The sequence below is a fragment of the Sesamum indicum genome, linkage group LG7 (assembly GCF_000512975.1).
Source record: "Sesamum indicum cultivar Zhongzhi No. 13 linkage group LG7, S_indicum_v1.0, whole genome shotgun sequence".
Taxonomy (NCBI): domain Eukaryota; kingdom Viridiplantae; phylum Streptophyta; class Magnoliopsida; order Lamiales; family Pedaliaceae; genus Sesamum; species Sesamum indicum.
In genome coordinates, this window is record NC_026151.1 from 10,942,880 (window position 1) to 10,970,822 (window position 27,943).

The window sequence follows — 27,943 nt, forward strand, 5'->3', positions numbered from 1 at the left end:
AAAAACAATTACAAAAGAGTGCAACCTCATAACAAAACCAAATACATTACTATTGTATTAAAAGAGGAAAAATCAAACCTAAAAAAGAAAGAAAAAGATCATGTATATTTCTGTCGATGCCACCATTAAATATATGTATGTATTTCAGTCTGTGCCAATATTACATATGGCTTGTAAGATGAAGTGTTATATGTGCAGATCAAACATTAAATTTTCAAAAAATAATTCTCCTTTTTTCTCCATTTTTTAGAAGTTTCTCCATATTTTTTTAATATTTTAATTTATTTTGATAAAAAGGTTGGGGGCAATCTGCATTTAACCCTTGTAATTTTATTCAATCTAAAATCACCCTTAGATGCGTGTACACACGTGAATGGAATATTCATCATTATTTTTTGGAAAATAATAAAATCATAAGATTGGATGAAAAAGTGTAAAAAAAAAAAAAAAAACAAAGAGGATTAGGGGGAACATGCAAATGACTCCGTACAATAAAGGGTGTTAGTATTTTACTCTTATTTTTAATATTTTGCAGAAAAATGTTGTGTTATTAGGTTAGGATATTAAGCTATACAAGTATTCGCAATTAACATTGTTAAGTGTTATTCGTAATGTTTTAGTTTAGTGATTAAAGTTAACATTGAAGTCTCATAAAAAAGTTTGAGGTGATAGGTTCGAGTTTTATAACATATGTGAATTGTTGTATTTTTAATCATATTGTTATCGATTATTAAAAAAAAAAAAAAAAGGGTTGTTAAGTGCCCAAAAGTAGGGTGTACAAGTGGGCTTAACCTAAATATATTTTAAGTGGGCTTGAGTCTTCGGCCCAATAAGGAAATTTATATGGTGTAACTCAACCCAAGTGATATAAGTATCAAGTCAAATATATAATGGGCCAAATGCTCTAGCCCACTTATGAATCTTTTCAATTTTTCTTATTGCTCCAATAAGAATTATAAATTCAACTCATAAATTAGCTAACGGGAAAATATAAATTTGTCAAAGTTTAATTTAAAAATGAACCAGAATTCAATGTGGCGTATATAGCTCGAAAATGTAAAATAAAAATTCCTGAATTGATTGTGCTAGATATATTAAAAATTGAGAAATCTAATGCATCTCCGTATACACTAATGCATGTGAAGAGTTATATTTTCACATTTATAAGGATAATTTGATAAAAAAAATCCTTTCTACCCACAAAATATCAATAGTAAGTCAATCAACAAAGGTTGTGAATTTTGATTAACTGATCAGATGTCCCTATTCTAAAAGATACAAATACTCTTTGGGGACTGTCCAAAAGGAAAAGAAGGGCAGAAATTAGAAACAGAATGTATATGCAGGTAGTGATGAAATGGGCAGCCTTCATTTGTGATAAGGTGGCATTTTTCATTGAAAAGTTGTTCAAAAAGACTGGAAAATTTCAGTAGGTGAAAGGGTTGGTTGAATAGTGGTTTTCACTTCACTATCAATTTTGAACAATTCTCACTCCAAAAACATATCTATAAATCATCTTCATTTTAGAAACTTTTGCTACTATGAGTTAAACAACTCTCACATGATTTTTTTCACCAATTACCAAACTTGCCCTGTACACTAAAATTGCCAACCACCCAATATCTGGATTTCTGTACAACAATACGTGTGTGTCTCTCTGTGTATATATATATTTAAAAAAATATAATTAAAATTAGAGTTTTTCGATTTTAATTAATATGAAATAATATTAGGTCAAGACTGGATCTGTGTTTCTGATACATTTGAATTTCTGTTTTCTTTTTCCAAAAATGTTAATTCCATTTTAGTTTGGTAGAGTTGTCCAGAAAGAAGGTTTTGAAAAAGGTATGAAAATTCTAGAAATTGAAAAGGTGTACAAGTTTGGTTGTAATGTGTAGTCTGTTTCTAGTTTATTCTGAACAAACAGAAACAAACGGACACAACATCCATGCCTTGCTCAATCAACCAAAACCATGTTTTTACACTTGCAATTACATTCACCTTTCCTACAATTTAAGGAACGAAAATATTAAATAACTTAAATTAAGGGATAAAAAGTGATTGATCAAAAAAGAAAAACATGCAGTACAAAATAAACATGTTGTAGGTTTCTTCTGAGTGAGCAGCCCATGACTGTGGAGTTGTCTATATCAATATTCCAATCATAAACCAAACAAGAATTAGGTAAGCTACAATGCTCATCAACTTTTAACATAATTAAAACTCTCCAATATTTAGAAAATAAATTAGTGTATGATTAATTAAGGGTCATAACAAATATTTTAACTATAATAATAATTATTATTTCCTACATCTATTTATTTTTAACAATAAAAGTTAGCCATAATTGACTATTATATTTTATCAAATAACTTGTTCATTTGACTTTCCTATCCCCAGAAAATTCAACTTCACATTCCTTTAAAGTCTCTCCACTAGAAAAAAAAAAAGAAAAGAAAATTATGATTTTATTTACTAAGGATTGAAAATATAGTAAATAATTATTATTGATCATGATTAAATAAAAATCGATATACTCACTATAAAAATTATTTTTGCTATTGGTATGGACCACGATAAATATTTACCCCAAGGGACTGGTTTAACCAAGGGTTTCACCTAAAAGTGATTGGTTTATATGAAATGTAGATATACACATTATCTATCTATGCTATAATTAATTAAATTCAAAGGGTTTTAAAAATTAACTTGATATGCAATAAGTAGACGTGCGAAAATACCCTTATTCTTCTTTCCGTAAATAGATCCTCATGTCCATAAATATAATTTCATCTAGAAGATTAATAACGACCAGCATCTAACTTCTATTAAGTTCCATTTTTCTTAAAATAGTCGTATATAATTTTATTTCTTGATTCTGTTATAAAAATTATGATTTTAATTTTCGATCGTAAACACATTATTACCGTCACAAATATAAATATATTTATTTTAAAAAATTATGCACACACATCAAATATAATCGATTAACAATGTGTATTAGAGTTTGTTCCTATGGGAGGATGATAAGGAGTCCTAAATTTTTGTGGCCTTGCTTGTCCCACCAAATTAGACTTCAGCAAACAAAATAAAATGAAAAATCTTGACATTATTTTTTTGAGAAAAAGAAAAGGGTTGTAAACAAACAAGCGCAAAGGAGGTTAAGGCACGTGGTGTAGGGTATCCAATGGGTTAGAAGACACGTGCTCTTTACTCTGCGCTTCCATTGCCCAAGGACTATAAAGTATAAACTGGTGAACATACTCAACTGAAACCGGTAACACATGGCATGCATAATTCTTTAATATTTATTTAAAATAATTTTTTAATTTTTCAAATCGCAAGTAATTTATATATAATTACACCGAATATTAAAGGAGAAAAGTGTGATTATTTCAATTTTTTATTATAAATAAATGTTGGTTTTTCAATTTGAGCAGTGAGTAGCAGTTAGAGAATAAGTTTAGTGTTCACAGAATCAAACATTAGTCATATAAATTGTCATAAAGTGTTTATACATAATTAAATAAGGAACTTGACTTTCTTAGGTAAAATTTGAATACATGAATGAAAAGCTAATAACGATGGCAGATTTTAAGGTGGACTTTCTTAAAGTTACAATTGTTGAGAGGAGTTTAACTTATTCTATCGTATTCCTAACAAAATTAATTTTCTATTAAAATGTGAGATGACGGCATATGTAATTAAAAACAAAGACGATAAAGGGTAGTGTAAATATAACTTGTATATAAAGGCTGAAAAGGAGGGAGGAATAAATAGGTAAGTTACACGTCATTTTTAAAGTTTGTTATAATTATAATAACTCTTAGTTATTTAAAAAATTAAAAATATTTTTTATAATTAATGGTCGTCTATCCAATATTATTAGCAGATGGCCTAGCAACGTTCGAACCCAATTCTTCATCCGACGAGGGCCCAATGAGGTCGCAACTCGAATCATAGGAATATTATTGATGACAATCTATCATTGTATGTGGTATTTATTAGAAGTTCGTTAATTTTAAAAATTATTTATAATTTTTTAATAGTAAAAAATATTTATAATCATAACATGTTTCAAAATAATTCATTGTAATTTACCAAAACTGAATAAGTAAATGTTGCATCTTGCATGTCCGGGGGTGGGGGGTGGGGGTGAGTGATGGTAACACATGATGTTGTTCTCCTCATCAGCCCCACTGGTCCTAAAAGTGCAACTCTTGTTTTTGGTGCTTACTAAATATCGTCTTCTCATCTCCACAATTATCTTCCTATCCTTCTATCCAATCTTCCATCTCCCTCTTTTTATCATCTTATTGTTCTTCTATATATACACGTACACATACATATATACCACATAAGAAAGAAAGAATCATCTCACTTCACACCCCTCCTCCACTTCCACACTTGAATTCCGGTGAGTTTTCAAGAACCCTCTTGTGAAATATGTTGTTCTTGCCGCGTTCATGTTCATGTTCGTGTTCTCTTCTCTGTTTTATTATTATTAGAATATCTGTTGCTGAATGCATTGTTTTCGATGAAACGAAACATGGGTTCCTCGTAATTCCTTGCATTATGTTAGTTCGAATGTGAAAAAATTAGAGCTTTCTGAAAAATAAGAAAAAAATGATACACACACACATAATATGTGTATGTGCTTGCTTGTTTGTGTGTCTTTTCTTTGTTAAATTTGTGAAGATATTTCCTGTTTATGTTGCTTTGTTTGATTTTGATTTGCCAAAAGGCGTGTGTGTGTGTGAATGAGAATGGAGATCAGTGGTGGAGTGGGAGTTCACAAAAGTGAGATCTTTACATTTGACTATGACTATAATTTAATGTTTTTCTTACATCTGTGTGTCACAGGTTTGATTGAATTTAAAGCAAAGTCTAGACTCTACTCATCCATTTCTTTTCCAAGATCCGAGAGAGATTCATACAACAGCAGCAAGTTCAAGATTTCTCTTTGTTTTTCCCTTTTTCCTCGATGGATTGAAAGGACTCCTTTTACACGGGCTCTCCGTTATCTGATTTTGACTGTTTCTTCACCCCCCACTATTTTTAGTCACACCTCCTCTCTTTCTGCTCAGCCTTTGGTCTTCTTGCTAATCCAGCTTTTGTTATAGTCCCTTTGCTTTGTTCTGTTGATTAGCAAAATAATGAGGCTCAAAGCTTTTTCATCCATTGTGGATTGCTCACATCATGCCTCTCAAGCCTTTGCTCCTACCGTCCCTTCATCCCTTTTCGCATCGTCTTTTCGTTGTCGGCCTGTCTCCCTTATTGTTCTTTCCGACCCTTTTGTATCAAAAACTCTCTTGAAGTCTCAATCTTTTAACAAGATTTCGAGAGGTCATACTATTCGACGTTCGTGTAGCTCAAACTTGGATGATGTTGATCACGAGGAACCATCGTTTCAAGTAGAAGGATTGGCTAATAATTCTGGTGGAGTGGATAGTGGGGACGATGGAAGGCATAGGAAAAAGAATGTACATTGCGCAACATCCAAGAAAAGCCCATTTGCGGGTGAAAATGGAGGGGATCAAGATTCGTTCTTGCATTCAAGATTCGATTTCTTGGAGCCAATGATGCTCGGGATTAGGCCGGAGTTCCCGGATTGGCCGGATCAAGAGACTGTTGTTTGGGCTACAATTGAACAAAAGGCTAAGAGTTGTGACATTCCCCTGTCTCTTAGGATGATAAAGAAGAAACTACAACGGGAAGAGGGCTTTACAGAATCCAAAGAATCGCCTGCGTATTGCTCTGTGAAGACGGCTTTCTCTTCAATGGTTTTCATTGTCGTTGAACTTCAGAGCTATGCGCTGCATATGAGGGAAGCTTTGTGCCACGAGGATCTAGAGATAATTTCCTCTAAAGTGCAAAAAGAAATGCATTCTTCATTTGTGTGGCTATTCCAGCAAGTGTTTTCAAGAACTCCGGTTTTGATGCTACATGTAATGATCCTTTTGGCAAATTTCAGTGTGCATTCTGCCTCCCGTGATATTGCCGTTGCTGAGACCTCGCCTTCAAGAGTGTCAACAGAACTGTTTTCTGTCGAAGAGAAACAAGTTCAATACTATCCCTCATCACTATCATCTTTGGTCTCAGAAACCGGTATTGGCAGTATTGGGGAAAAAACACAAATTGGAGAGTTGCAACTGGAGAGTGAGGCAGAGATGAAGTTGTGGAACTCAATGGTGGATGATGCAGCAAAGATGCGGGAAGGTATTGATGACGAGGTTCTTGATCACGAGACAATGCAATATTTCGTTTCACCAGTGTCCGTGGAGCTAGAACCTGACGTCTACGAGGACTATCTTCGGACGGACCTCTTGTATCAAATGAACTTGTCCCAAGATCCTAATAATCCACTTTTACTCTGCAATTACGCGCAGTTTTTGCACCTTGTTGCTCACGATTATGACAGGTGAACTTGTCAAATCTCTTATCTTCGTTTCTGATTAGTCCTGTGATGATAGATAACATAAATTGTCTTTGCTGACTTTTGAGTAGTGTTCAAAACTTGTATTGATGAGATAAATATGCATGCGCACTCATAAATCATTGACATTTTCCTCAACTGTATTTGAATTTTCGCGATCAAAAGGGATGTCATGTAAATATCGTAAACTTAAAGCCTAAAAGGATGTTTTGGTGATTCCAAAAGGAAAAGTAGAGTCAGTAATTACACTAAAAACTCTCAGGGAGGTCATTGTAATTGATTCGTTCTTTTATAGGGCTGATTGAATGCTTAGAGTCTAATGATCATCCACACAACTATTATTTGCTCCATTGAAGTGGTGAGTTAAACTTTAGCAGTCAAGGTGGTTTATTTATGATGTCATACTGAAAATCTTGCCAACTTTTGTTGCTTAACAGGGCCGAGGAATGCTTCAAACGAGCAGTACAAGTATTGCCACTGGATGCTGAGCCTCTGTGCCTTTATGCAAACTTCTTATGGACCGTTAGGAGGGATTACTGGGGAGCCGAGGACCGGTTCCTGCAGTCCATGTCAGTCGAACCGAATAGCTCCTATTATGCCTCCAGATACGCGAATTTCTTGTGGAACACCGGCGGTGAAGAAACCTGTTTCCCTCTCAACAATCCCCACAACCCAAACATGTTGGAGAAAGAATAAAGATGGTCCTTTCCTCGTTTCAAGATTCAATTGTAATCGCCGGTGGTCAAGGCCAGAAGTCAAAACACGGAAGAATTCATACTGTAACGGTGAATACTAGTCGAGACGATGGAGGTGAACTAAGGTTAGGGTGAAGGGAAAGACTTAGAAATGTTTGAACAGGACAATTAAGACACCAGAAACAGCCGCTTCCACTTGGAATTTACCAAAAAATTCTCAAATTGTACAGAAGGTAAAGAATTCGGCGTGCATGAGTGACATTTGCATGCTTGTGGACTGGAAAAAATGAACATTATGTGTATATTGCAGATAATTTATGAAAGAGCAATCATTTTGAGTTTTGCATGCATTTTCTTATCAGTTTTCTGACAGTGATTTTCATGAGACGAATTAATTATTTACTGCTGTATAAATATGAATGAAGAACTTGATGTTTTATTCATGTTTGGATCATAATCTCTGGTGATAAAATCGTTTAATCTCAATATAAATTCTTGTGGGATGTAATCGAGTATTGTGCAAAAATGTCAATTAAATGTACAAATCATTTTAAATATATATATATATATATATATATATTTGTATTTGTTAGACAAATGTGAGATCAAATTGGAGAAAATGATGTGAATAATGTACACATAGGGAGGATAATGTTTATGACATTATACATGAAAATTGATATAATGAATGGAGAAAGGATATCTGTATTTGAGTTTTAATAATTTTGGTAACTCAGAGATGTAGATAAAGTTTCAATCAAATTTGGGACACAAGAAAATTGAACCGGGAAACCTTTGTCCCATTAGTACTGATTGGATCATATGAATATGACATCTATGACTTCAAAAAAAAGTAGGGCTAAGAAAAAAGGAAATAGTATAAATTAAAATTTTTGGGATGCAAGATTGTTTCTTTATTCAGTCTAATTTATTCTAGCAATAATATCTCAGTCCAGTGATTATGATTGAAATTTTTTGAACAGGATCAAAATAATGAGTTTGAGTAGCACTAAATATATGGGTAAATATTTATTTCATTTTAATGTACTGAAATATTGATATAATTATGATTCTAATAAATAAAAAGAAAGTGTAATTTCTTTTTCAGTCGAGGACTTTTTCTACTTTAATAATGTTTTAACTTTTGAATTAAGTAATTGATTATTTGGAGAATATAATCGGATAGATTGTTCTTTTATTCCAAAGAAGAAAGACTCAACAAATTTTGGTGAATTGTAAAAACAAATTGGGTGTAATTATTTTTTTTAAAAAATAATCGTTGAAAATTCAAATGCACGTCAATCATCATTACGGGAACTAATCCTTGTATTATTATGATATTTTAAGTTGAATTATTTCAATTGAGAATAATAAATTAGTAATTTTTGAGAAACTGAGCTGAATGAATGCATTTTGCATAGAACCCACTTAAACCTGACCATTTGCTACTCATAAAAACTACACTGAAGTACAAGAGTACAAGGGAACCTACGTGAATGGAGTAATTCTGTTTCTATCACCACTTGACAATAATTTAGTAAGGCAATAAAGTTACAACGTGGGAACTGGTAAGATTTGGAATGTGTGAAGTGAACAAAATGAGTGGTGAAAACGGCTGAGAAACCAGACCTCATCACCAAAACCAGCTACAACGGCTATCCACGGCCTTCACCGAAGTGGATACCAACGGCATCCGCCCATACTCGGCTGCAAACCAATTAACACATTGCGTCCGCTTCTCGTGGTGCCCTCCCAGGCTACTAATTCCGGTCGAACCGATCTCAAATATACTACCTATACACCACGCAATATAAGGTACATGTAAATTGTGAGAATATAATAAAATACTTAAGAGGAAAGAAGGTCGAGCAAACAAATTTATTACCTTTCACCCAAATAGGAGGAGCCCCAGTTGCATTAGCTACGAGGAAAGACATCGCAATATCTTCACAATTTCTGGTAGATAACAGCAATTAGGAAAAACATCTTATGGTTAGGAAAGGAGACGGAGCAATGAAAAACTGAAATAAAAGACAAAGTTAGTGTACTAATTATCATTTGAGAATAATAAGAACCTGTTCTTGGTGACATATTCTCGAATGGATGATGGCATTTCATTAGTGTACATACTGAGATATTTCTTATGAAAGAAGGCAGCCTTAGAGAGAATCATACTATACGTTCCCGTCCACCAAACAGACCACCATCCACTGTAAGTGTACTTGTCCTGATTGCCATTCTGAGACAACAAGAAAAGAGACAATTTAACGCAAGAACTAATGATCCAGACAGATATTATATTCCAAGAGAGTGGCTGTTCAAAAGGAGCACTACACCAGCACTATAAACGGCCTCACAAAATTCATCAGGTGTCTCTAAGTGCCAACTTAAGTTGCATCCACTTCATAACAGAGTTTCTCCAACCAATGTCCATGCAGCAACTTAAATGGGTTAATGTACTATATACAGAGCCAATCAGCTTTTGATCATGACTGAAAGGTACTTTTCCATGAGTGATCTTTATAAGTTAAGGTATTTAGAATATTACATCCAGATACTTTTTTTAGAATTTGACATATTATGGAAAAATAATCTGAATTGTAGGCAAATGATACATACTTCATCTACCTAGACTTTACTGTTGTTTTTGCAGATCTTTGTGAGTATCATAGAGTACATACCGATTTATCAATCCAGTGAATACGAGGAACAAATCCCACCATCGTATCTGGTGCACTTTGCCAGACACTGAAAGCAAACTCTACCGTTGTGCATGGGAATATAATGTCATCGTCAATTGAAAAGACCACATCAGACTTCAAATCCTTGATTTCTTTAAATCTGTTGTTCAAACTATCTTCCTTATTAATATCAAATTTCAACACAATTTCTCGATGATGCTTGGAATTCAACTTTATAACATGGTTTAGAAAGTTGATAAGAGATTCTGAAGGAGGGTCAGGCTCACTCCACACAATATGTATGGAATCAAGCCCAGGACATGATGCATAATGAGATATGGACTGCTTCAAGAGATCATTTCTTTTCCATGTGTTAATCAATAAGGTATATCCTTTCCTGCACAACGTATAAAGTGATAATTAGTTAAGATCAACTACTCAACTACTTTTTTGTACATGTCTGTGTGTGCACATGCATAGATACATAGAGACAGAAACTGGTAAGTCCATACATGCATAAATGCAAATCTACACATCCAAAGAATTATTTCCCATTCCAAAGCAATCCTTTGCAAATTCTCAATATAGACACACAACTAAATTGCCAACGTCCAAATTCTAGAGAATCATATCATGGACAGAGCAATTTTTTATATTTGACCTGTTTAGTTAAAGAGAGAGATGCCGAAATCTAAAAGGAACAAACTGCCAGGATAAATGAGACATGAGCTCCTAAAGAACTCATGACAAACTCATGCCTCAGTCAAGCAAGGACGTATTTGTCCATACTTAGTGCAGAAAACAACCCCCGAACCGCGGATCGTCAAGTGCTTACAGTTCTGAATATATAATAATTCCATAAAACTGTAAATTGCTAAAAAAAGTGAAAACAAAAGCAGCAAAGCACTCAGATATTATTTAAAATTGTAAACTGCTAAATGAACCAAAGGGGTGTACTATAAACTATCAAGAATCAGAAAACTGGAAAAACAGTTGCATATAAAGAAGATGCTAAGAATGATTGGGCAACACTGCTTACTTCTATCATGCCCAGGTATGGTAAAATACCAACCGAGTGAATCCGATAATCCTTTTAGTTTTACAACCCAAAAAGTAAAATAAGTATGAATTCTTCACTTGTCCTAACTTTTACTCCTCTCTCTCTTGGAGTTTATACTATATACCAAGGATAATTACAAGGGCAATCACTTAAAAGAGTAAGTAAGACATTAAAATACGTAAGCAAGAAAACAAGATCAATATTTCCAGCAAAAAGAATAATAAGATCCAGAGCATTTAATAGTCCAATCCAATAATTAGATACAGATTGGTGCAAACTAACGATGAATTTTGAACTAGAAGACGGCGGCAAATCATACGAAAATTGAGACGATTTAACAGAATCGTACCGAGGGAGAGAGGATCGGGGAAGAGAACCAGCGTATTGCTTCCATCCCATAAACGACGTCGTGCGGCCTGAGAGCGCGATTAATGTGAACAAGATGCAACAGGCCAGCAACAGCTTTATCTTCGCCGATCCGACGGCTAACACCGCTCCCTGCCTTATCGTCCTCCGACTGAAAAGGCTTGTCCTCATATTATCGCCTGTAGTTTACGGAACAAAGGCTGTCTGAAAAAATGGCGTTACTAAGCGACTCGCCGGGCGATCCAAGTCGAGTCAGTGGGGGGAGTATTGGTTTCGAGCGGTGAAGATTCCATAAAACAAAGGGGTGCGTGAGTTGAAGGGACGGCGGCGACGATCAGTTCAGGGCGGCGATGACGTCATCCTTCGCCCTTGAGTTCAACAGTCGCATACGCGATGAGACATATATTGAGAGGTATGGAGAGAGAGAAAGACAGGGCAAATGATATTTAGGAAGTTCGTTAATTAACGTTACCTTTTCCCCAATTTCTCTTTTGTCTTTTTCAATGTTTTTAAAGTTAATACTTTCCTTTAGAAAAAAATTATTTTTTTTAATCCAAGTTTTTTTCCCCTTTTAAGATACCCAAAGATTTCTATATTTAAATAAAAAAAATATGATAATAAATAATTAAAAATGATTATATTTACCCCTAATTTATGATCTATTCGTACAAATCACTCTTATTTGTTTTTCAAAAAATACACACATCTTAAAAAAAATCGATACCATTACACGAATAATTCATATTTTTTAGCTGTCAATTGTTTATAATTATATAAAAAATAAGAATAATTTATGTAAATAAATCATAAATTAAGAAATATAAATATAAGTATCCATAATATTTATGATTTGGTAGATATATATCCGGAGAGAAGTAACCAAAAAATATGAATATAATTATACATAATAAATGGTTGCATTGTTCATTAGTTAAATTTTGGATCAAACATAATTTAGTCCCCAAAAATTCAAAAAAAATGAATGCAAATTTGGACTGAATTTTGAATTAGTTAGTAGGTTAGAGGGAATTCATAAAAACCTATTTGTATAGTGTGTCCCTAGAGGTAAAGAGAGTCTAGAGAATAGCAGCATCTACCTCCAATCTTGAAAATGGATGCTTATCAACAATTAATTGGTTGAACTAACTTAAATTTTGTGAAAATCTAAATATTCCCACAAATTTTTTTGTCATAAATAATTAGCAAGAAATATTGCTTGTTTAAAAAATATTATAGGTATGATAAAATAGTGTAGAAAATAGGGAAAAACACTTTATTCTCTCCATAGGTCTGAAGAAAATAGGGAAAAACCACTTTATTCTCTCCATAGGTCTGAATTATCATTATCATTTATCCATGATGAAGTACACAAGCGATAGCTTATAAAATCCTGACCCATGCAAATGCCAATTCACATCTATCTCACGTGCATTAAAACAAAGTTGGTGGGTCAAGCAATTAACTGACATTTTCTATTGTAGATTAGGCCGAGAGAGTCTAAAAGATTTGCTAACCATCCAAGCCCACTACCTTAGCCCAACTTTAATTGGGCTCTCATTTAAGTGTGTTTGTTTATTCATTTCAATATAAATGAAATAAAATAATCATTTTAAAAAGGAATTATGACCCTCAATCAATTGGTTAAAATAGCATCACTCTTATTTTAAATAATATAAAATAATCTTGTTTTGAAAAAAATAAATAAATTATATAAGTTCAGAAACAAGATGTTTTTACAACACTTAAATAACTTATATTTATAAAAAGATATATCAATTTAAAAAATGAATACAGCCAAACACCCTACTAACATAATATTAATCACCTATTTATTGTCAAGCTATAAGTCTCCATTTATATACATTTTCTTTTTTAGTTCTTTGTCTTTAATATAGACATGGAATCGACAAAACAAAAGAGACAAGACACCACTAATTTTCAAGGTTATTCTGCCTTCATAATCGAAACATAATGCAGATTAATTTATGTTATCCTGTAATTACCAACTAATAAATGTGATTAATATAAGCAAATGGGTATTAATCATTGATTGTATATGCTGCCAAGGATGCCAGCGTGGGAAATCTCAATTATATGATTGGTAGAGATCATCACCAGCTCAATTCACAGACACACCAAATGATGGTCCAACCAGGGCACGAATATTCACTTTCCATTATTATTAATACCGGCCATCGTGCCACGTGGTATCTATATATGTATATTTTAATATTTAAAAACAAAAACAAAAGAATCACAATTAAATTTTTTATTTTTTTAATTATGAATATTGTAATATTTAAAAATTGATGTAGCAGTATCATTAACCATCGTTTATAAGGGTAGAAGGTCGTTACTTTCTATATCAGTATAGATAGACATCTAAAATCATGGGTATAAAAATTATCATATTTAAAATTTAGTGTGTCAATGTTATTGACTGTAGTTTGAGTGTAAATATTTTTTTTCTTTTTCTTTTTAAATATTAGTATAGATGAATTAATGTTGTATTTCATATTATACACACATATATTTATGTTTCATAAATGTAGTAAAATATGCTTTGAAATAAATAAATTTGATGTAGGTCGCTCAAAATTAGGATTTTCGGATCGGGGTCGCTAGGTCGAATAGCTGGGTCGTGATCGCTAAATCCTTCTTTTAAGTTACCTGGAGTGGATCCTGAGAACACAGCAAACGTCAGACTAGCCGAGAAGCCCTCGGCGATGGCCCTCCGATACTTAAGTTAGAAAAGGCGGGGTCGAAAATAAGATAAAGGGATCGAATTAGAGCATAAATTGGCGGTAAAAGTAGGTGATAAAAGCGTATTTGAAATACCATAAATGGGGGTATTTATACTGGTACGATACCCTCTGTATGCGTTACACGTGGCTCCAGTGAAGGCGCGCCACGTCACCCTCTGTCGGACCTGTAGCCGCCACTGCTGCAATTATACAGTGGGTCCCATCTTGCGCAGTCATAGGGGCAGTCATAGGGTACAGTGATTATGCTGAAAATAGGGGGGTATTTCGGTAATTGTGTAATTCTTCTTATCAAAATTATAAAAAAAGTTCTACGTAATAGCATGTATATATAAAACAATAAAATAATAATTTACCAAAAATAAATAAATAATGTAGGGTGTTGTCAGCATTAGGCACCGCCTCAAATTATTCATTGATTTATTTGTCCACTAATATTAGGTAGTGATTGGGACGTGAAATCGTGACCTTCAAATATTTTACTTAATTCTCTTTATAGTTAAATTTAAATATTTTGCTATCTCATGCATAAATAATATTTTAATTTTTTGAATTGAATATATAAGTCAATTATATTATCATTTTCAAGAAAATAGACTACCACTAACAATTAAATGCAATATATATATATATATATATATGTGACATGGACTTTTTTAATTGAGCCAACCACATTCACAAATTATAATAGAAAACTGAAAATTGAATTAAATCCGAGTTGGGGCAGAAGAAAAGTCATTCTGTTTTATAATAATTTGGATGAGAAGGGGCAATGAGCCAAGCATGCCATTTACCGACACCAACAACAAAAGTTGAAATTCAATTTTCAATATTTCCTTTTTTAAGAAAAATGGTAATTACACTATTACATAATTGTATCGATGTTTTAATAATTCGGGCAATTGAATAATATCGTTTTAATAAATATATCAATATAACTAATATTATTAAATAAATAATAATAATAAGTAAAATTAGTAGTCACACTTTAGTGAAATTCAAAACTCATGACTCAATCTAAATTGTGGGGATCCAACTTTAACTATTAGGACAATTTAAATTGGCGAGTCGAGGTTGTGCTTTATTGTTTATAATTTCTCATTTCACCTTATACACGGTGGATTGAATTTTTTATTTTGATTAATATATATACATTGTGTGTATAAATATATTATTATTATATGTTTTATTTAATATTTATATATATATCATGTATATATTGAATGAAATAACATATGAAATTGTTACATCAACAACCATGAGAAGTAATAGTATATTTCACGTATATACATTAAATCTTTTGTGGGCAAGACAAGAAGTAGTGTGATGAAACGTGAAAAGGAACAGCGGCGGCGACCCCGACTTCCACCGCCCCCTCGGACCTCTGTCTCCCTGACATGGTAGGATTTGGTGGTATGGCATGGCATGCAATTTCCAAACGTTAAAAACATTGAAATAGGCCTTTGCCCACCAGTCACCCTAATATTACACCACTTGTTCAACTTTTCTACCACTCTCTTTCCTTTTAATCAAAGAGTGGGCAACCACAAAAATACTCAACAGTGAACACCTACTCTCGTACTTATTACCAATATTCAAATTGTCAGATTCTAATCTTCAAATCCCTATGTCACATTATTACAACATTTAATTATTTGTAAATAGAAAGAAAAGAAAAAGGAGGGAGGGAGGCTAGAAAATCCAAGTGTGGGCGGTGGTCAGTGGTCACTACTCACCACTCTTATTCATATCAGCATCATCACAAGTGAACGTTACACAAACATATGGACCTCATTCCGCCACCTCGGATAGGATCTATCCACCTCCCTAACCCCACTCCCATCAAACGTCGTCCTCATCATTCCAACAGAAATCAAAATTGCACTTCCAAGACCAAAAAAATAAAATAAAATTTTAAAAAAGAAGAAGCCTTGAATGATTAATGGTCGGTTGTATCATAATGAAAATTAGCTCATCGATGGAAGTGAGGTGGGCCCATCCCCCTCCCACTATTCCTCTATATATTATCCTCATCTTCTTCTCACCACACCAAACACTACACAGCCAACTCCTACTCTATACAGTTTTGTATTTAACTTGGAATTTTCTTGAGTTTTTGTGGAGAGAAGAGGATGGAGAGCAAAGAGGAGGATGTACGATTGGGAGCTAACAAGTTCTCGGAGAGGCAGCCGATCGGGACTGCGGCACAGAGCCAGGACAAGGACTACAAGGAGCCACCACCGGCGCCTCTGTTCGAGCCGGGCGAGCTGACTTCTTGGTCGTTTTACAGAGCTGGGATAGCTGAGTTTATTGCGACTTTTCTGTTCTTGTACATAACCATTTTGACTGTCATGGGGGTTAGCAAATCTGACTCCAAGTGCTCGACTGTTGGTATTCAAGGCATTGCTTGGGCTTTTGGTGGCATGATCTTTGCCCTTGTTTACTGCACTGCTGGAATTTCAGGTAATTACCAGATTGATCTCTATCTGTTGGTTGTTTGCTCACGAGGGTTCTTTGATATGTTTATGATTAAGTCGAAATGTTTGTGTTTCATAATCTTGAAATTTGGAGATATGATAACTTTGTAACGGAGTAATACATACATATTGAGAAATTAGCTTGAAGAGTTCAAGTTCATAGTAATTGATGGATGAATATTGAATTGTTTGCTATTTGCAGGAGGACACATCAATCCTGCAGTGACATTTGGGCTGTTCTTGGCAAGGAAATTATCCTTGACAAGGGCATTGTTCTACATGGTGATGCAGTGCCTAGGTGCCATCTGCGGTGCGGGTGTGGTGAAGGGCTTCGGCAAGACTCTGTATCAGACCAAGGGCGGTGGTGCCAACGCTGTTGCCCATGGCTACACCAAGGGTGACGGCCTTGGTGCTGAAATCATCGGTACTTTTGTGCTCGTTTACACCGTTTTCTCTGCCACTGATGCCAAGCGCAGCGCTAGGGACTCCCATGTTCCCGTGAGTACTTATGCGTATTCGATCTCAAGATGCTTTCTTTAGTTGCTTGCTACTGATGCTAAGATTAATTAGGAACAATTTGGGATGATTGGTTGAATTTAAGGGTGAAATTGGATGATATTTTGCAGATATTGGCACCATTGCCTATTGGGTTTGCAGTGTTCTTGGTGCACTTGGCCACCATCCCCATCACCGGTACCGGTATTAACCCCGCCAGGAGTCTTGGAGCAGCCATCATCTACAACAAGAGCCATGCTTGGGATGATCATGTGAGCTTAAATTCTTGACTTACTCTTGAGATATAAATTTATAATGAGCTTGAATTAGTAGTTTCGCATGGTTAATTGGATGATTTGGAATGGGGACTTCCTTTGGATTCCATCGATAAGATAAGAGTAGCGTCAACACTATAATTTCAGGGTTAGACAATGGATAACTATATTTCCAGGATCGGATTTTCTGTTGCAAACTGAATTACATCTCCTACTCCGTTTAACATACACATCTGTTGCAAACTGAATTACATCTCCTACTCCATTTGACATACACACGGCACGGCACGGCAATAAAGTTTTTTCCTAAATAAAATACCATCCTTATAATATGATTGAACTTTAAAGGGTATAAGTATAGCTATTTCGTAAATTCAACAAAAACATATAAATTGATCACGAAAAGCCTGTTCTCACTATCAACATTACAACATGTGCAGTGGATATTCTGGGTCGGACCATTCATCGGGGCAGCGCTCGCAGCTCTATACCACCAGGTGGTGATCAGGGCCATCCCATTCAAGTCCAAGTGAACTTTCCCATCACAAGAAAACAATCCCTTTTGATCTTCAAGCTGTGGCCGTTCTTTCAAGAATATGAAGATGAAGAAGACAAAGACAAAACAAAAAATAAATCCAATGTTGTAATTTTCAGTTTCCTCTTTTGTCAATTCCGTTTGTTGTATGTACGTATTAGGTGTGTAGGAATTATGTGATGATAAGGCAGGCAAAGGGGGGGCTTTTGGTTATTCAATGAAAGTCCAGCTAATGTGCTGCTGCCCAATCGAAGTAGGATTGGGTTTGGGTATCATTTGTAATGTATTATTATTATGTGGCTGTGGAATGAGAAGTTGTCGTAATTTATAATACCTTGGCCGACCAACCCTACCTTCTTCCATCTTCTTTCGTTTTCCTGCTTAAAAGGGTGATGTGCAAGTGGCTGTGCTGAGTTGTAGGGGTCACTTGAGAAAAATGATAACTCATCTTTTGGGACTGCATCGAATTTTTTATTGTAAATTTTATTTTATTTAATATTTACATATGATGTGTATAAATATTTTTTCAGAATAAAGTATATAATGTTATTTTTGTACACTTGGCATGTGTATGTTGAATGGAATAGAAGATAGACTAGTATTTATAATAAAAAATCAATCAGCGGGCGGCTCTAATGGGAAATTCAGTGGATTCGATTCTCTATTCAAAATTGTATTGTACTTTGTTTATTGCATAACATATATATATAATCAAAATTGTATTGTACTTTGTTTATTGCATTATATATATATATATATGTTATGCGTATAAATTTGTTTTAAAGATAAAATAGGTATCATAATTTTTGTACACATAATGTGTATATATTAATTTGAATATGCAACCAAATTTACAATAAAAAATTCAATATGTAAATTCAGGACACTGACATGTTACTAATAAAAATAAAGAACAATATATTACGTGATTTAATATATATAATTTGAAAACTTCAGAAATAAATACTGATTTTAAAATAAAATATATTCTATGATAAAATCTTTAGAAGAAAAAACCCAAGCAATCATAGCCATAAAATTGAATTGAGCCCAGATAAGAGAATAATGTAGGCAGGAGAAGAGCAAGTGAAGAAATAGAATACAACCTTCTAGTTCTTTGAAAATCAAAAAGTAGTTGTTCGGACCGCATAACTTGACTAATTTAGAGAAAAATGACAAGTATGAACATGGGATTGTTGTGGATTTGGTGTGTGCATGTACTGGTTTGTCGAGTGGTGAAGTTCTTTTTTCTATAGGTAATAAATTTGTTTGTGAAGCTCTTACGTTCATAAATGTTTGTGAAATTTGGATGGTGAGTGAGGTGTATATTGTCGGATTTCGACGGCGGAGATTGGCGGGTGCAAAAATGATGTTATAATTGGAAGAAAATGATTGAAGTGGTAATGGTGGGGATGAGAGCAAAAGATGGTTTGTTATGTACCAAAGTGGTTTACAACAAATGGATGTGACGTTGCCCTCAAACCACATGTTCTTTGTTGCCCAAATATCATTTCAATAATGCGTCCGCATTTATCTCAATTTATATGGATATTTATTTAATTTTATATAAATTATTATAACTCGGTATATAATTATATTGATGTATTATTTGAATTTAAAATTATTCTAATTTTTTATTAGTAATTGAATTAATGTAATACTAAAGAAAATCTAGTCCAAATAAAATGTTATGAAGAGAGGAAAATGGAATTTTATTATACCAGGCATAATATTAAGATAAATAAAAAAAATAGAGTAGATTACAAGGGATTTTTCTGATATTTGCTTTAATTACGAATATCCTCATTTTGTTAGGTTCAAATGTACATATACATCAGCAGCCATATCCTGTGTTTCTGCTGCCAAATCATCCAAATCAATATCTATATCTGCTACAAATTCAGGCGCCATGTCCTGTTTTGCTGCTGCACAATCAGCAGCCAATTCATGAAGAAACGCCCCATCATTCGTAATCGATGCCACATCATCCACAGCAGTTTCGTCAGCCTCATGCGTTCCCACGTCAGCAGTACGTTCAGCAATATCCAACCGACCAGCAATAGTCATCGGAGTCCGATCACTTGCAGTCTGATTGAAAATTGTAGTTTCCTGCAAACTGTTCATCTTTCCAATTGGGTTCTCCTTTTTCCTCTCCATGTTAACCATCGGTGTAGCAGGTCGCGCCATAACAGTCGGAAAACAACGCTTCGAAGCTTCTTCTCCAAAGCGCGCAGTCCACTTGTGTTTGGGTTCTCTAAGAGCCTCCATCGATTGCAAGTCGCTAGAATCAATAACTGTGTGAGCAAGTTTCAAAAACTCCGAAAAGTTAAACGATATGGATTCAAGTTCCGCCCTCTCCGTGAAGGAGGAGCAATCATTGTCACTGGCCAAATCTACAATCGTGACCTGATTTGCGTCTATCGCCGAGTTCGATCCACTCTCTAACAGCCTCATATTGTTTGAAAAAACAACACGACTTCTCTCATTATCACAGCCCCCATCACCGCCGATGTCATTGTCGCTGGCCGCTCCATCATCGCCGGCAGTTGGAGTTGATGTGTGTGAGAGAGAAGGAATAGAATTGCGAGAGTCCATTAAAAGTTCCCAATTTCCTCTCGTCAAAAACCCCTAATCCCCAAATCCCTAAAGAAAGAAAAGAAATCCAAAATCAACAGAAAATTTCTTCAATCTTTTGAACCAATTTCATTTCTACCAACCCTAGTGTGAATCTGAGATTGAATTATGGGTCATAGTTTGTCTATGGTACCATATACAGGCGGAAGTTGCTGGGCGAAGAATTTCTTTACTTTGATCTTTCCTTTTCCCCAACCATGAGTATCAATACAGACTTTAAAATTGAAAAAGCAAGGACCTATGTTTTTTTCAGCATTGTTCCAACAGCCCTAAGATCACAGTCCTTATCCAGGACTGCTGTAGACTTCAATTTTTTGATGCACTTGTTGACCATTTTATTTATCTTCTTTCTTGAGGCCACATAAGCATTAATTTTCCAGGTTGGAGGTTTGTGATCTTCAGACAATTATCAAAATATATGCAAAGGCATACACGAGTATGATTCAACGTTGTTTTTTGTGGGCTCTGTTCAAATTATAGAGTCCTCCTATGAAAATTAATTGCTATTATACACATTAAGATCATGGAAATATGGTGATTTATGTTTACATAAATTTATCTATCATTAAAAAAAATAAAAATCGATGGAATTTTGACAGGCTAAGATCAAAATGATAATATACTGACCACACTCTTGCACTATCATATGATGGATTAGTGATATTTTTACCAATCCATATCTATATTATCTATATATATAGTAATTTAAAATGAATAGCAGTAGAATAATATATAAAATACTAACTTTAACTTCAAAAATTAAATATATATATATATATATATATGAAAGAATAAATATCACGAAATATTAAAGAAAAATGATCAATCTTATTAAACTAGAAATGCTTTTGAAAAATTTAAAAAATGGATGGCTTCTAACTAGTTAATTTTATAAAAAATTATATTTTTTGTCCGATATGTTAGGTCTTTTTGTAATTTAGTACTATTTGTTACGGTTTTCTTATATTGCATTCCGTAAGTTAAAAGTTTTTCTATTTTAGGCCTGTTAAAAGTTACTCTATTTTAGACTTCAAATGCATTTTTCAACCAATTATTAAAGGAGTCATTAGCATTTTTCATTCATTATTAGGGCATTTTGAATTTAGTTCCATTTATCACGATATTTTCACATTGCATCTCATAAATTGAAAACTATCTAAATGTCATCTTATCATTTTTTGTACATTTTCTATCCATTTTTAGTTCATTGTCGGATGGAAAATGCATGTAAAAACTAACATTGAGAAATTTTTCGATTTGTGAGATGCAATTCCCAGAAGATCATAACAAATGAGACTATATTGAAAAAGTATCTAACATATGGAACAAAAATATGATTTTTCCTTGATTTTATTTTAATATGAAAAGTAGAAATTTATTTTGAGATTGTACTTTAATTCACATACTTTTGATTTTCATCATAATATACTAGAGGGCACAATAAAATTTAAAATGAATAGTATATGAGTAACAGGTAAATACTAATCCAAACTTTAAGAAATAAAAATATAATATAGAATAAATATCCTAAATTTTAATAAATATAAAGTATTAATGAAAAATTTAAATCAAGTGGCTTCCCGACTAACTGATTTTATTTGAATATTAATATTAGATAATTATTTTAAAAATTTTCATAAAATAATGGATGCGTATCGTTTTGAGAATTCTAATAAAATGTACCTTATGATAAATATAAAATAGTGAGAATCTCTCAAGTGTTTATTCCTATTGTAAGAAAACATTCGTACCCTTACTGGGGTATATTTTCATATTGTACTCTTATTGAGTTATATTGCTAATCTTTTATTAAATGAAACTTCTCCAAAATAAGGAGCTTTAACCAATTATTTTTATTTTACTATTGTGAATATTACTATTTCTATTTTCATATTAATTGACTTGATTCAAAATAATGAAATATAATTATTGGTAAATACGAAATACAAAACTTTAATTTTTAGAAATATATTCTATTGACTAGTATCAATTAAATTTAAAAAGTGAATTCCAAATAATAGAAGTAAATAATTTCTTTATCAATTAAAATAATTATTATCAATTTATTTTGAAAATATAATTGTATGATCCTATTGTTTCGATGACAAAAACATAAATAATATCACAAATTTAATATATTTTATGACTACCTATAATAAGAAGTTTTCTTTTCTTTTATTTGTTTTTGCTTGGAGGGGTTTCTCCGTATGGTAAATAGAGCTCAAAAGTGTTCCAATTGTAAGTAGGGTAATGGTAGAAGTATATAAAAAAAATTCCGAACAAACAGTCCATTTGAGTTTCAATGATGTACCAACTTATATATAATGTTGAGTTGAGCTGATTTTGATATGCTCTGGAAGTTAATCAAGCAATAAATATAAAGCTATAAATTGATTTTGAATCAAAATTTTCATTTCTTTGGTTAAGAAAGAAGCCAGACCCGTTGGAGCAGGCAACAATTTTTCACATAGTACAAAGAAGGCCGAAGTACCAAATACACTTGATTCTTATTTTCAATAAAGATGGTCGCTGGTTTCTTCAAGCTCATACTTCGAACTACTTGAACCCGATCGACATTAAAACTGGTGCAAAAGGTTCACACTCCAAATCAGCGAGTGGACATGAAAACTAGTGCAAGATCATCTCCACCGGCATTAAGTTGTTAACTGAAAGAACAAAGAAGTGCAGAATCAACAATTAAAGAGAAAAACATGCAATATAATGACGTGCAATAACAACTTACATAAATAACATCTTCTCTCTAAGACTATGCGAGAATTTAAAGGTTGAAATAGAAAATTCAAACACTCAACTGTTTCATATTGACTATTTAACAAAGAGTGCAACTTTGACATCATATAAAACCACATGATAACCTATACATCTATCTATTCCTCTCTGCCATTTTCTAGCCAAAAAAGCAACATTTGTCCTTATCAATTTCTTCTTTATCAATTTTTCCCATATTTAGAAATCAAGTAAAGTTGAAACCATTGCAATTTGCTCTGTATAATTCAAACCCAAAAGTGTCTGATTTCTATGAAACCCTCACGTTCTCAACATTCTAATTTGGAAGCGATAGAATCACGAATTTTGGGACCGCTTTAAATATGACGGGCGCAAGACAGTTTGGATTTGAGGCCTAGATGAGAAATAACCCTCCATTATTTTTGTTGGTTTATTCTCGGTTTGTTCATTATGTTAGGTTTTGTTCTCATGTTGCTTTCTAAAAACTTTTTGTTTGTCATACATTTAAGATTCTTGTACAAATTTTACAAAAACACCATATTCGTTCATGTCATCGACATCTTAACTTTGCAGGTGTATCTAAAAATTGGTGGAAATTCTATAGCATACAATCACAAATTAGGTCATTCGTGAACTTCAAAAATAAAATATCATATGCTAAATTACACAACGGTTCTAGATGCCAATCACATTATTCGTTTTAAAATTACTGGTAAAAATTTCTTAAAAGAATTTTCAACACATCTTGACAAGTTTCAATAGAGTAATCATTTATCAAAAGAAAAGTTAATAATGTACTTTTTTGAAAATCCAGACAAATATGGCGATTAATGATATTTGACCAGAAATAATAAACTGAATGCTTCTCAAAATGTTTCAAAAATTGTTTTAATAAACTGAATGCTTCTCAAAATGTTTCAAAAATTGTTTTAATAAACTGAATGCTTCTCAAAATGTTTCAAAAATTGTTTCAAAGTCTGTTACTTTTATGAAAATAAAATTCAACAAATTATTTCACTTAAAGTCCAAACATGTGACTTTTCAAAAACAATTAAATGATTTCATCTATTGCTAATCAAAATATTTTGTTTATTAGTCTTCAATATTTGTAAGTGCACTTCAAGCTTCAAGCTGATTCTGAAAATATGAGTTTATTGTAAAACACTTGACAAGAAAAATAAATTTTTAAGTAAAAGATAAAAACTGATTTTGAGAACATGAAAACAAATCTTTAAGTGGAAAAAAACCAATTTCTAATAATATTATTTAAAAATAAAAATTAGAAAGTTTCTCAAGCACTATTTAAGATACAAAACTATGTGTTCCTCAAAAACCATTTATCAACTCATGAAATTTCAATACTCACAAAAGATTTACCAAGTCCTCTTGAAAAGGAATTTTAAATTGGCATCTAGACAACCATTTGGCATTTTAGCATAGAATTAAATCATCAAAGTTCACAAATAAAATAATTCATGATTGAATGATATAGATTTTTCAACAAATTTTTCTATGATACACCTGCAAAAATAAGAGGCTAATAACATGAACCAATATGGATTTTGCAAATCCATACAAGAATGTCAAATGTATTAAAAACAAAAAATTTAAAGGCAAGCGCATGAAAAGAAAACCCAACACAATAAATGAACCAAGAATAAATTTACAAAAAGAGAGGAGGGTTTATTCTCCAATTTAGGTCTCAACCCTATCCTTGCATCCTTCACATTTGGAACAGCCAAAAAAATCCATAATTCTTTTCTTTCCAAATGAAAACGGTGATTGCGTGGCTTTTCAAAGAAATCAAAGCAGTAAAATATTGGGTTCGATTTATACAAAGTGTAAAATCAATGGTTCAACCTTCTTGATTTCAAAATATGCAAGAAAATTTGACAAAAAAGAACTAATAGGGGCACCGGTTACTTTTGAGTTAGAAACTTGAAGAGAGGAATATGAAGATAAGTAGGCCACCATTAGGTTCTAAAATGTCGTCAAAAAGCACACTTTAGCAGCCAACATATATTGAGCATTTAAATCCTACTTAACCTTTTGATTCACACACAATCGATATAATATGACCAACTGAAATAAAAATGGATAAGGGACCAATTAGTTGACCGCATTGCTATGCATCAAAAGTATAGTAAAGTGCTTTCAACACATCCTGCTAAATTACCAATAACAACACTTCTCTAAACGACTATAAATAATATGACATATATTCTTTGCATTAAGACAGATTTATGAAGGCATGAAAGAAAACAACTACAGATACATCATTGTGGCATGCTCTAATTTAAAGGCATAAAATCAGATACTGCATAACGAAGACACCTTGCTAGATGGTAATTAAGAGAAAATATATGTTGCTCCATTAAATGGTTTAGGAAGTTTCCTCACAGTCCCAAGAGAATACTAAGATACTTAAAATTAAGCTTCAATAAGAGTACGAGAGAGTGCATGGATGGCACTTAGATTTCAATGAATCACGTATACACAATAAGAGAGGAGATAGGTAAATTGATGGAAAAGCTATCAATTTATACATGGTTCCAGACAGAAAAGTGCTTTTCAAAGTAACAATTCATCCTGTTTTCCTGGCAATTCTATCTTCTTAGAAAGAACAGACTCTTTCCTGTGTTGATGTTGTGCCAATTTTAAAAAGAGCGATTAATCAAGAGAAAAGAAGAGACTAGTCATTACATGTTGACAACCAAACAACAAAAGCTGTGATTCCTCTGGTTTTCCCAACTACATCTTATATATATAAACATGCATGAAGTTTGCTTTCAACATTACAGAAGCCAAGACTCTGTATGTGCAATTGGCTGATTCCAATGCAAACAAAAAATAGCAACAAGCCAAGAATTTTCTATCTGCTTTGCTTCTGCACCTAATCCTTTTTCTCTGCATGTTATATTTCTGAAGTAATAAATATAGTAAATTAAAGTATAAATAGTTATCTTACAACGATCATTTGGTTTAAACAGTAGCTCTTTAATTGAATAAAAGCAATTAACTTGATTGTTAACTTCAACACTGTTATGAAGAGTTTAATTGTTTGAAATATGATTTATAAAAAGTTTAACTGACCTGGGAGTCGTCTTGCCTATTCTCCTCACAAGTTGTGGACCAACATCAATGTCTCCACTGGCATTCTTGCATTTAAATCTCACACCCTTGTCCTCCGTAGTAGTAATCCACAGCATACAAGAGAACCCATGTAATAGTTGAATTTCAAGAACCTTGAAATAATTAACCCACAACCTCAAAAAGGATAGGGAAAAAAACGAGTAAGACCGTGTACTTTAAGAATTCGATTATCTTCAAGAAGTACTTATATCAAATTTTCCGTCGGACAGAGAAATTCCTTTAACCAAGAAACATTTAATTTCACAATTGCTTTAAAAAATCAAGAAACTTCAAGAAAAAAAGAAACGAAAGAAAACACTGGCTTTGAGTTGATGACTTTCAAAAGATCCTTACCTAAACAAAGAAGAAACCGAGGCTGGAGGCGGGGGCTGTCGGCGGAGGAATGCAGCCTGAGATGATGACAACGTTAGAAATGAACGATTAAATTTTGTTTTTCCTTGTTATTTTTCTATTGCATTTTCAGCGAATTTTCTATGTATCACTAAAGCAAAATGATAGAAAAATATCTAGAAATGTACAACGAATTTGGAAGACACACAGGATGCAAGTGGAATAAGCAAAGTTACGTCTGTTTTAAGAAAGAAGCGTCAAGATGTGAATACCAATAACAGATAAACATGACCAGTTTATTAGTTCAGAAAAAATATAATAATATCCGTTGAGAAACACAAAGAATTAGTGATGTGAGAGCAGAAAAGCCGAGTGTGAATTTTCTCCTCATTTTTTATCTTCATGCCATAACTGATAATAGGTAAACAAGCAAAATTCATACCAAGTGCTTTACAGCAACCAAAATCACAACATCACCACAGAATATAATCAAATGAAAAAAACAACCATAACCAAAGGAAAGAGCCCTGAGAATCTCCAATGATGGTAGTCGTCTTGGCTATTCTCCTCACAAGTTGTGGACCAACATCAATGCCTCCACTGCAATTCTTGCATTTAATCCCGCACCCTTATCCTCCGGAGTAGAAATCGACAGCATACAAGAGAACCCATCTAGTAGTTGAATTTCAAGAACCTTGAAATAATTAAACCAGAACCTCAAAAGGGATAGGGGAAAAAAAAGAATAAGACCGTGTGTGTAATTCAAGAATTCGATGATCATCCAGAAGAACTCATATCAAATATTCCGTCGGACAGAGAAATTCCTTTAACCAAGATACATTTAATTTCACAATTGCTTTAAAACTTCAAGAACCCTAAATCAAGAAACTTCAAGAAAAAAAAAGAAAACGAAAGAAAACACTTGCTTTGAGTTGATGACTTTCAAGAGATCCTTACCTAAATAAAGAAGAAACCGAGGCTGGAGGCGGGGGCTGTCGGCGGAGGAATGCAGCATCCTCAGATGATGAGCACGTTAGAAATGATCGAATGAATTTTGTTTTTCCTTGCTTTTTTTCTATTGCATTTTCAGCGAATTTTCCATATTTATAGAGTGTTAGTGTGTGTTTGCATTTTACAACGGTAACAAAATGTGGACTTTTACAACTCTATTTTACTTTCAATTGGGCCGGGCCGATTACTCTCTTTTTAAGTAAGGTTCAATAACAAATAGAAATTGGGCCTTAATAGATAAAATGAGTATAACATTATTTGGGCCTCTGTATTATTTGGCATTTG

At 33.2% G+C, this 27,943-nt stretch overlaps 3 protein-coding genes and 1 long non-coding RNA gene across 9 annotated transcripts; 2 read left to right on the top strand and 2 right to left on the bottom strand.

The window, feature by feature from the left end:
• LOC105167066 lies at positions 4,198-7,513 on the top strand. Of its 2 annotated transcripts, XR_848222.2 has the most exons (4): positions 4,198-4,417; positions 4,864-6,421; positions 6,732-6,794; positions 6,874-7,017. XR_848222.2 is itself a non-coding variant. In XM_011086628.2 (3 exons), exons 2-3 carry the CDS (start codon positions 5,157-5,159, stop codon positions 7,130-7,132), a joined length of 1,524 nt encoding a protein of 507 aa, XP_011084930.1. In that variant the 5' UTR covers positions 4,212-4,417; positions 4,864-5,156; the 3' UTR covers positions 7,133-7,513. The 2 variants fall into 2 exon arrangements, 1 of the variants encoding a protein (XP_011084930.1); XM_011086628.2 differs by lacking the exon at positions 6,732-6,794 and having other exon boundaries at positions 4,212-4,417; positions 6,874-7,513.
• Positions 8,531-11,703, bottom strand: LOC105167067 (glycosyltransferase family 64 protein C4). The gene is made up of 5 exons (XM_011086629.2): positions 11,222-11,703; positions 9,813-10,209; positions 9,207-9,370; positions 9,017-9,087; positions 8,531-8,925 (listed from the first exon to the last, which is right to left on the bottom strand). The coding sequence occupies exons 1-5, from the start codon at positions 11,407-11,409 to the stop codon at positions 8,765-8,767; spliced, it is 981 nt and encodes a 326-aa protein (XP_011084931.1). The 5' UTR covers positions 11,410-11,703; the 3' UTR covers positions 8,531-8,764.
• On the top strand, positions 16,040-18,115 carry LOC105167068 (probable aquaporin PIP1-2). Its single transcript, XM_011086630.2, has 4 exons — positions 16,040-16,463; positions 16,680-16,975; positions 17,104-17,244; positions 17,688-18,115. The coding sequence occupies exons 1-4, from the start codon at positions 16,133-16,135 to the stop codon at positions 17,778-17,780; spliced, it is 861 nt and encodes a 286-aa protein (XP_011084932.1). The 5' UTR covers positions 16,040-16,132; the 3' UTR covers positions 17,781-18,115.
• LOC105167069 lies at positions 22,807-27,765 on the bottom strand. 5 transcript variants are annotated; one of them, XR_848223.2, is made up of 5 exons: positions 27,605-27,765; positions 27,155-27,319; positions 26,651-26,706; positions 26,258-26,431; positions 22,807-23,082 (listed from the first exon to the last, which is right to left on the bottom strand). It is a non-coding gene; the product is annotated as an uncharacterized LOC105167069 (long non-coding RNA). The 5 variants fall into 5 exon arrangements; XR_002287491.1 differs by having other exon boundaries at positions 26,258-26,409; positions 26,651-27,319; XR_002287488.1 differs by having other exon boundaries at positions 26,651-27,319.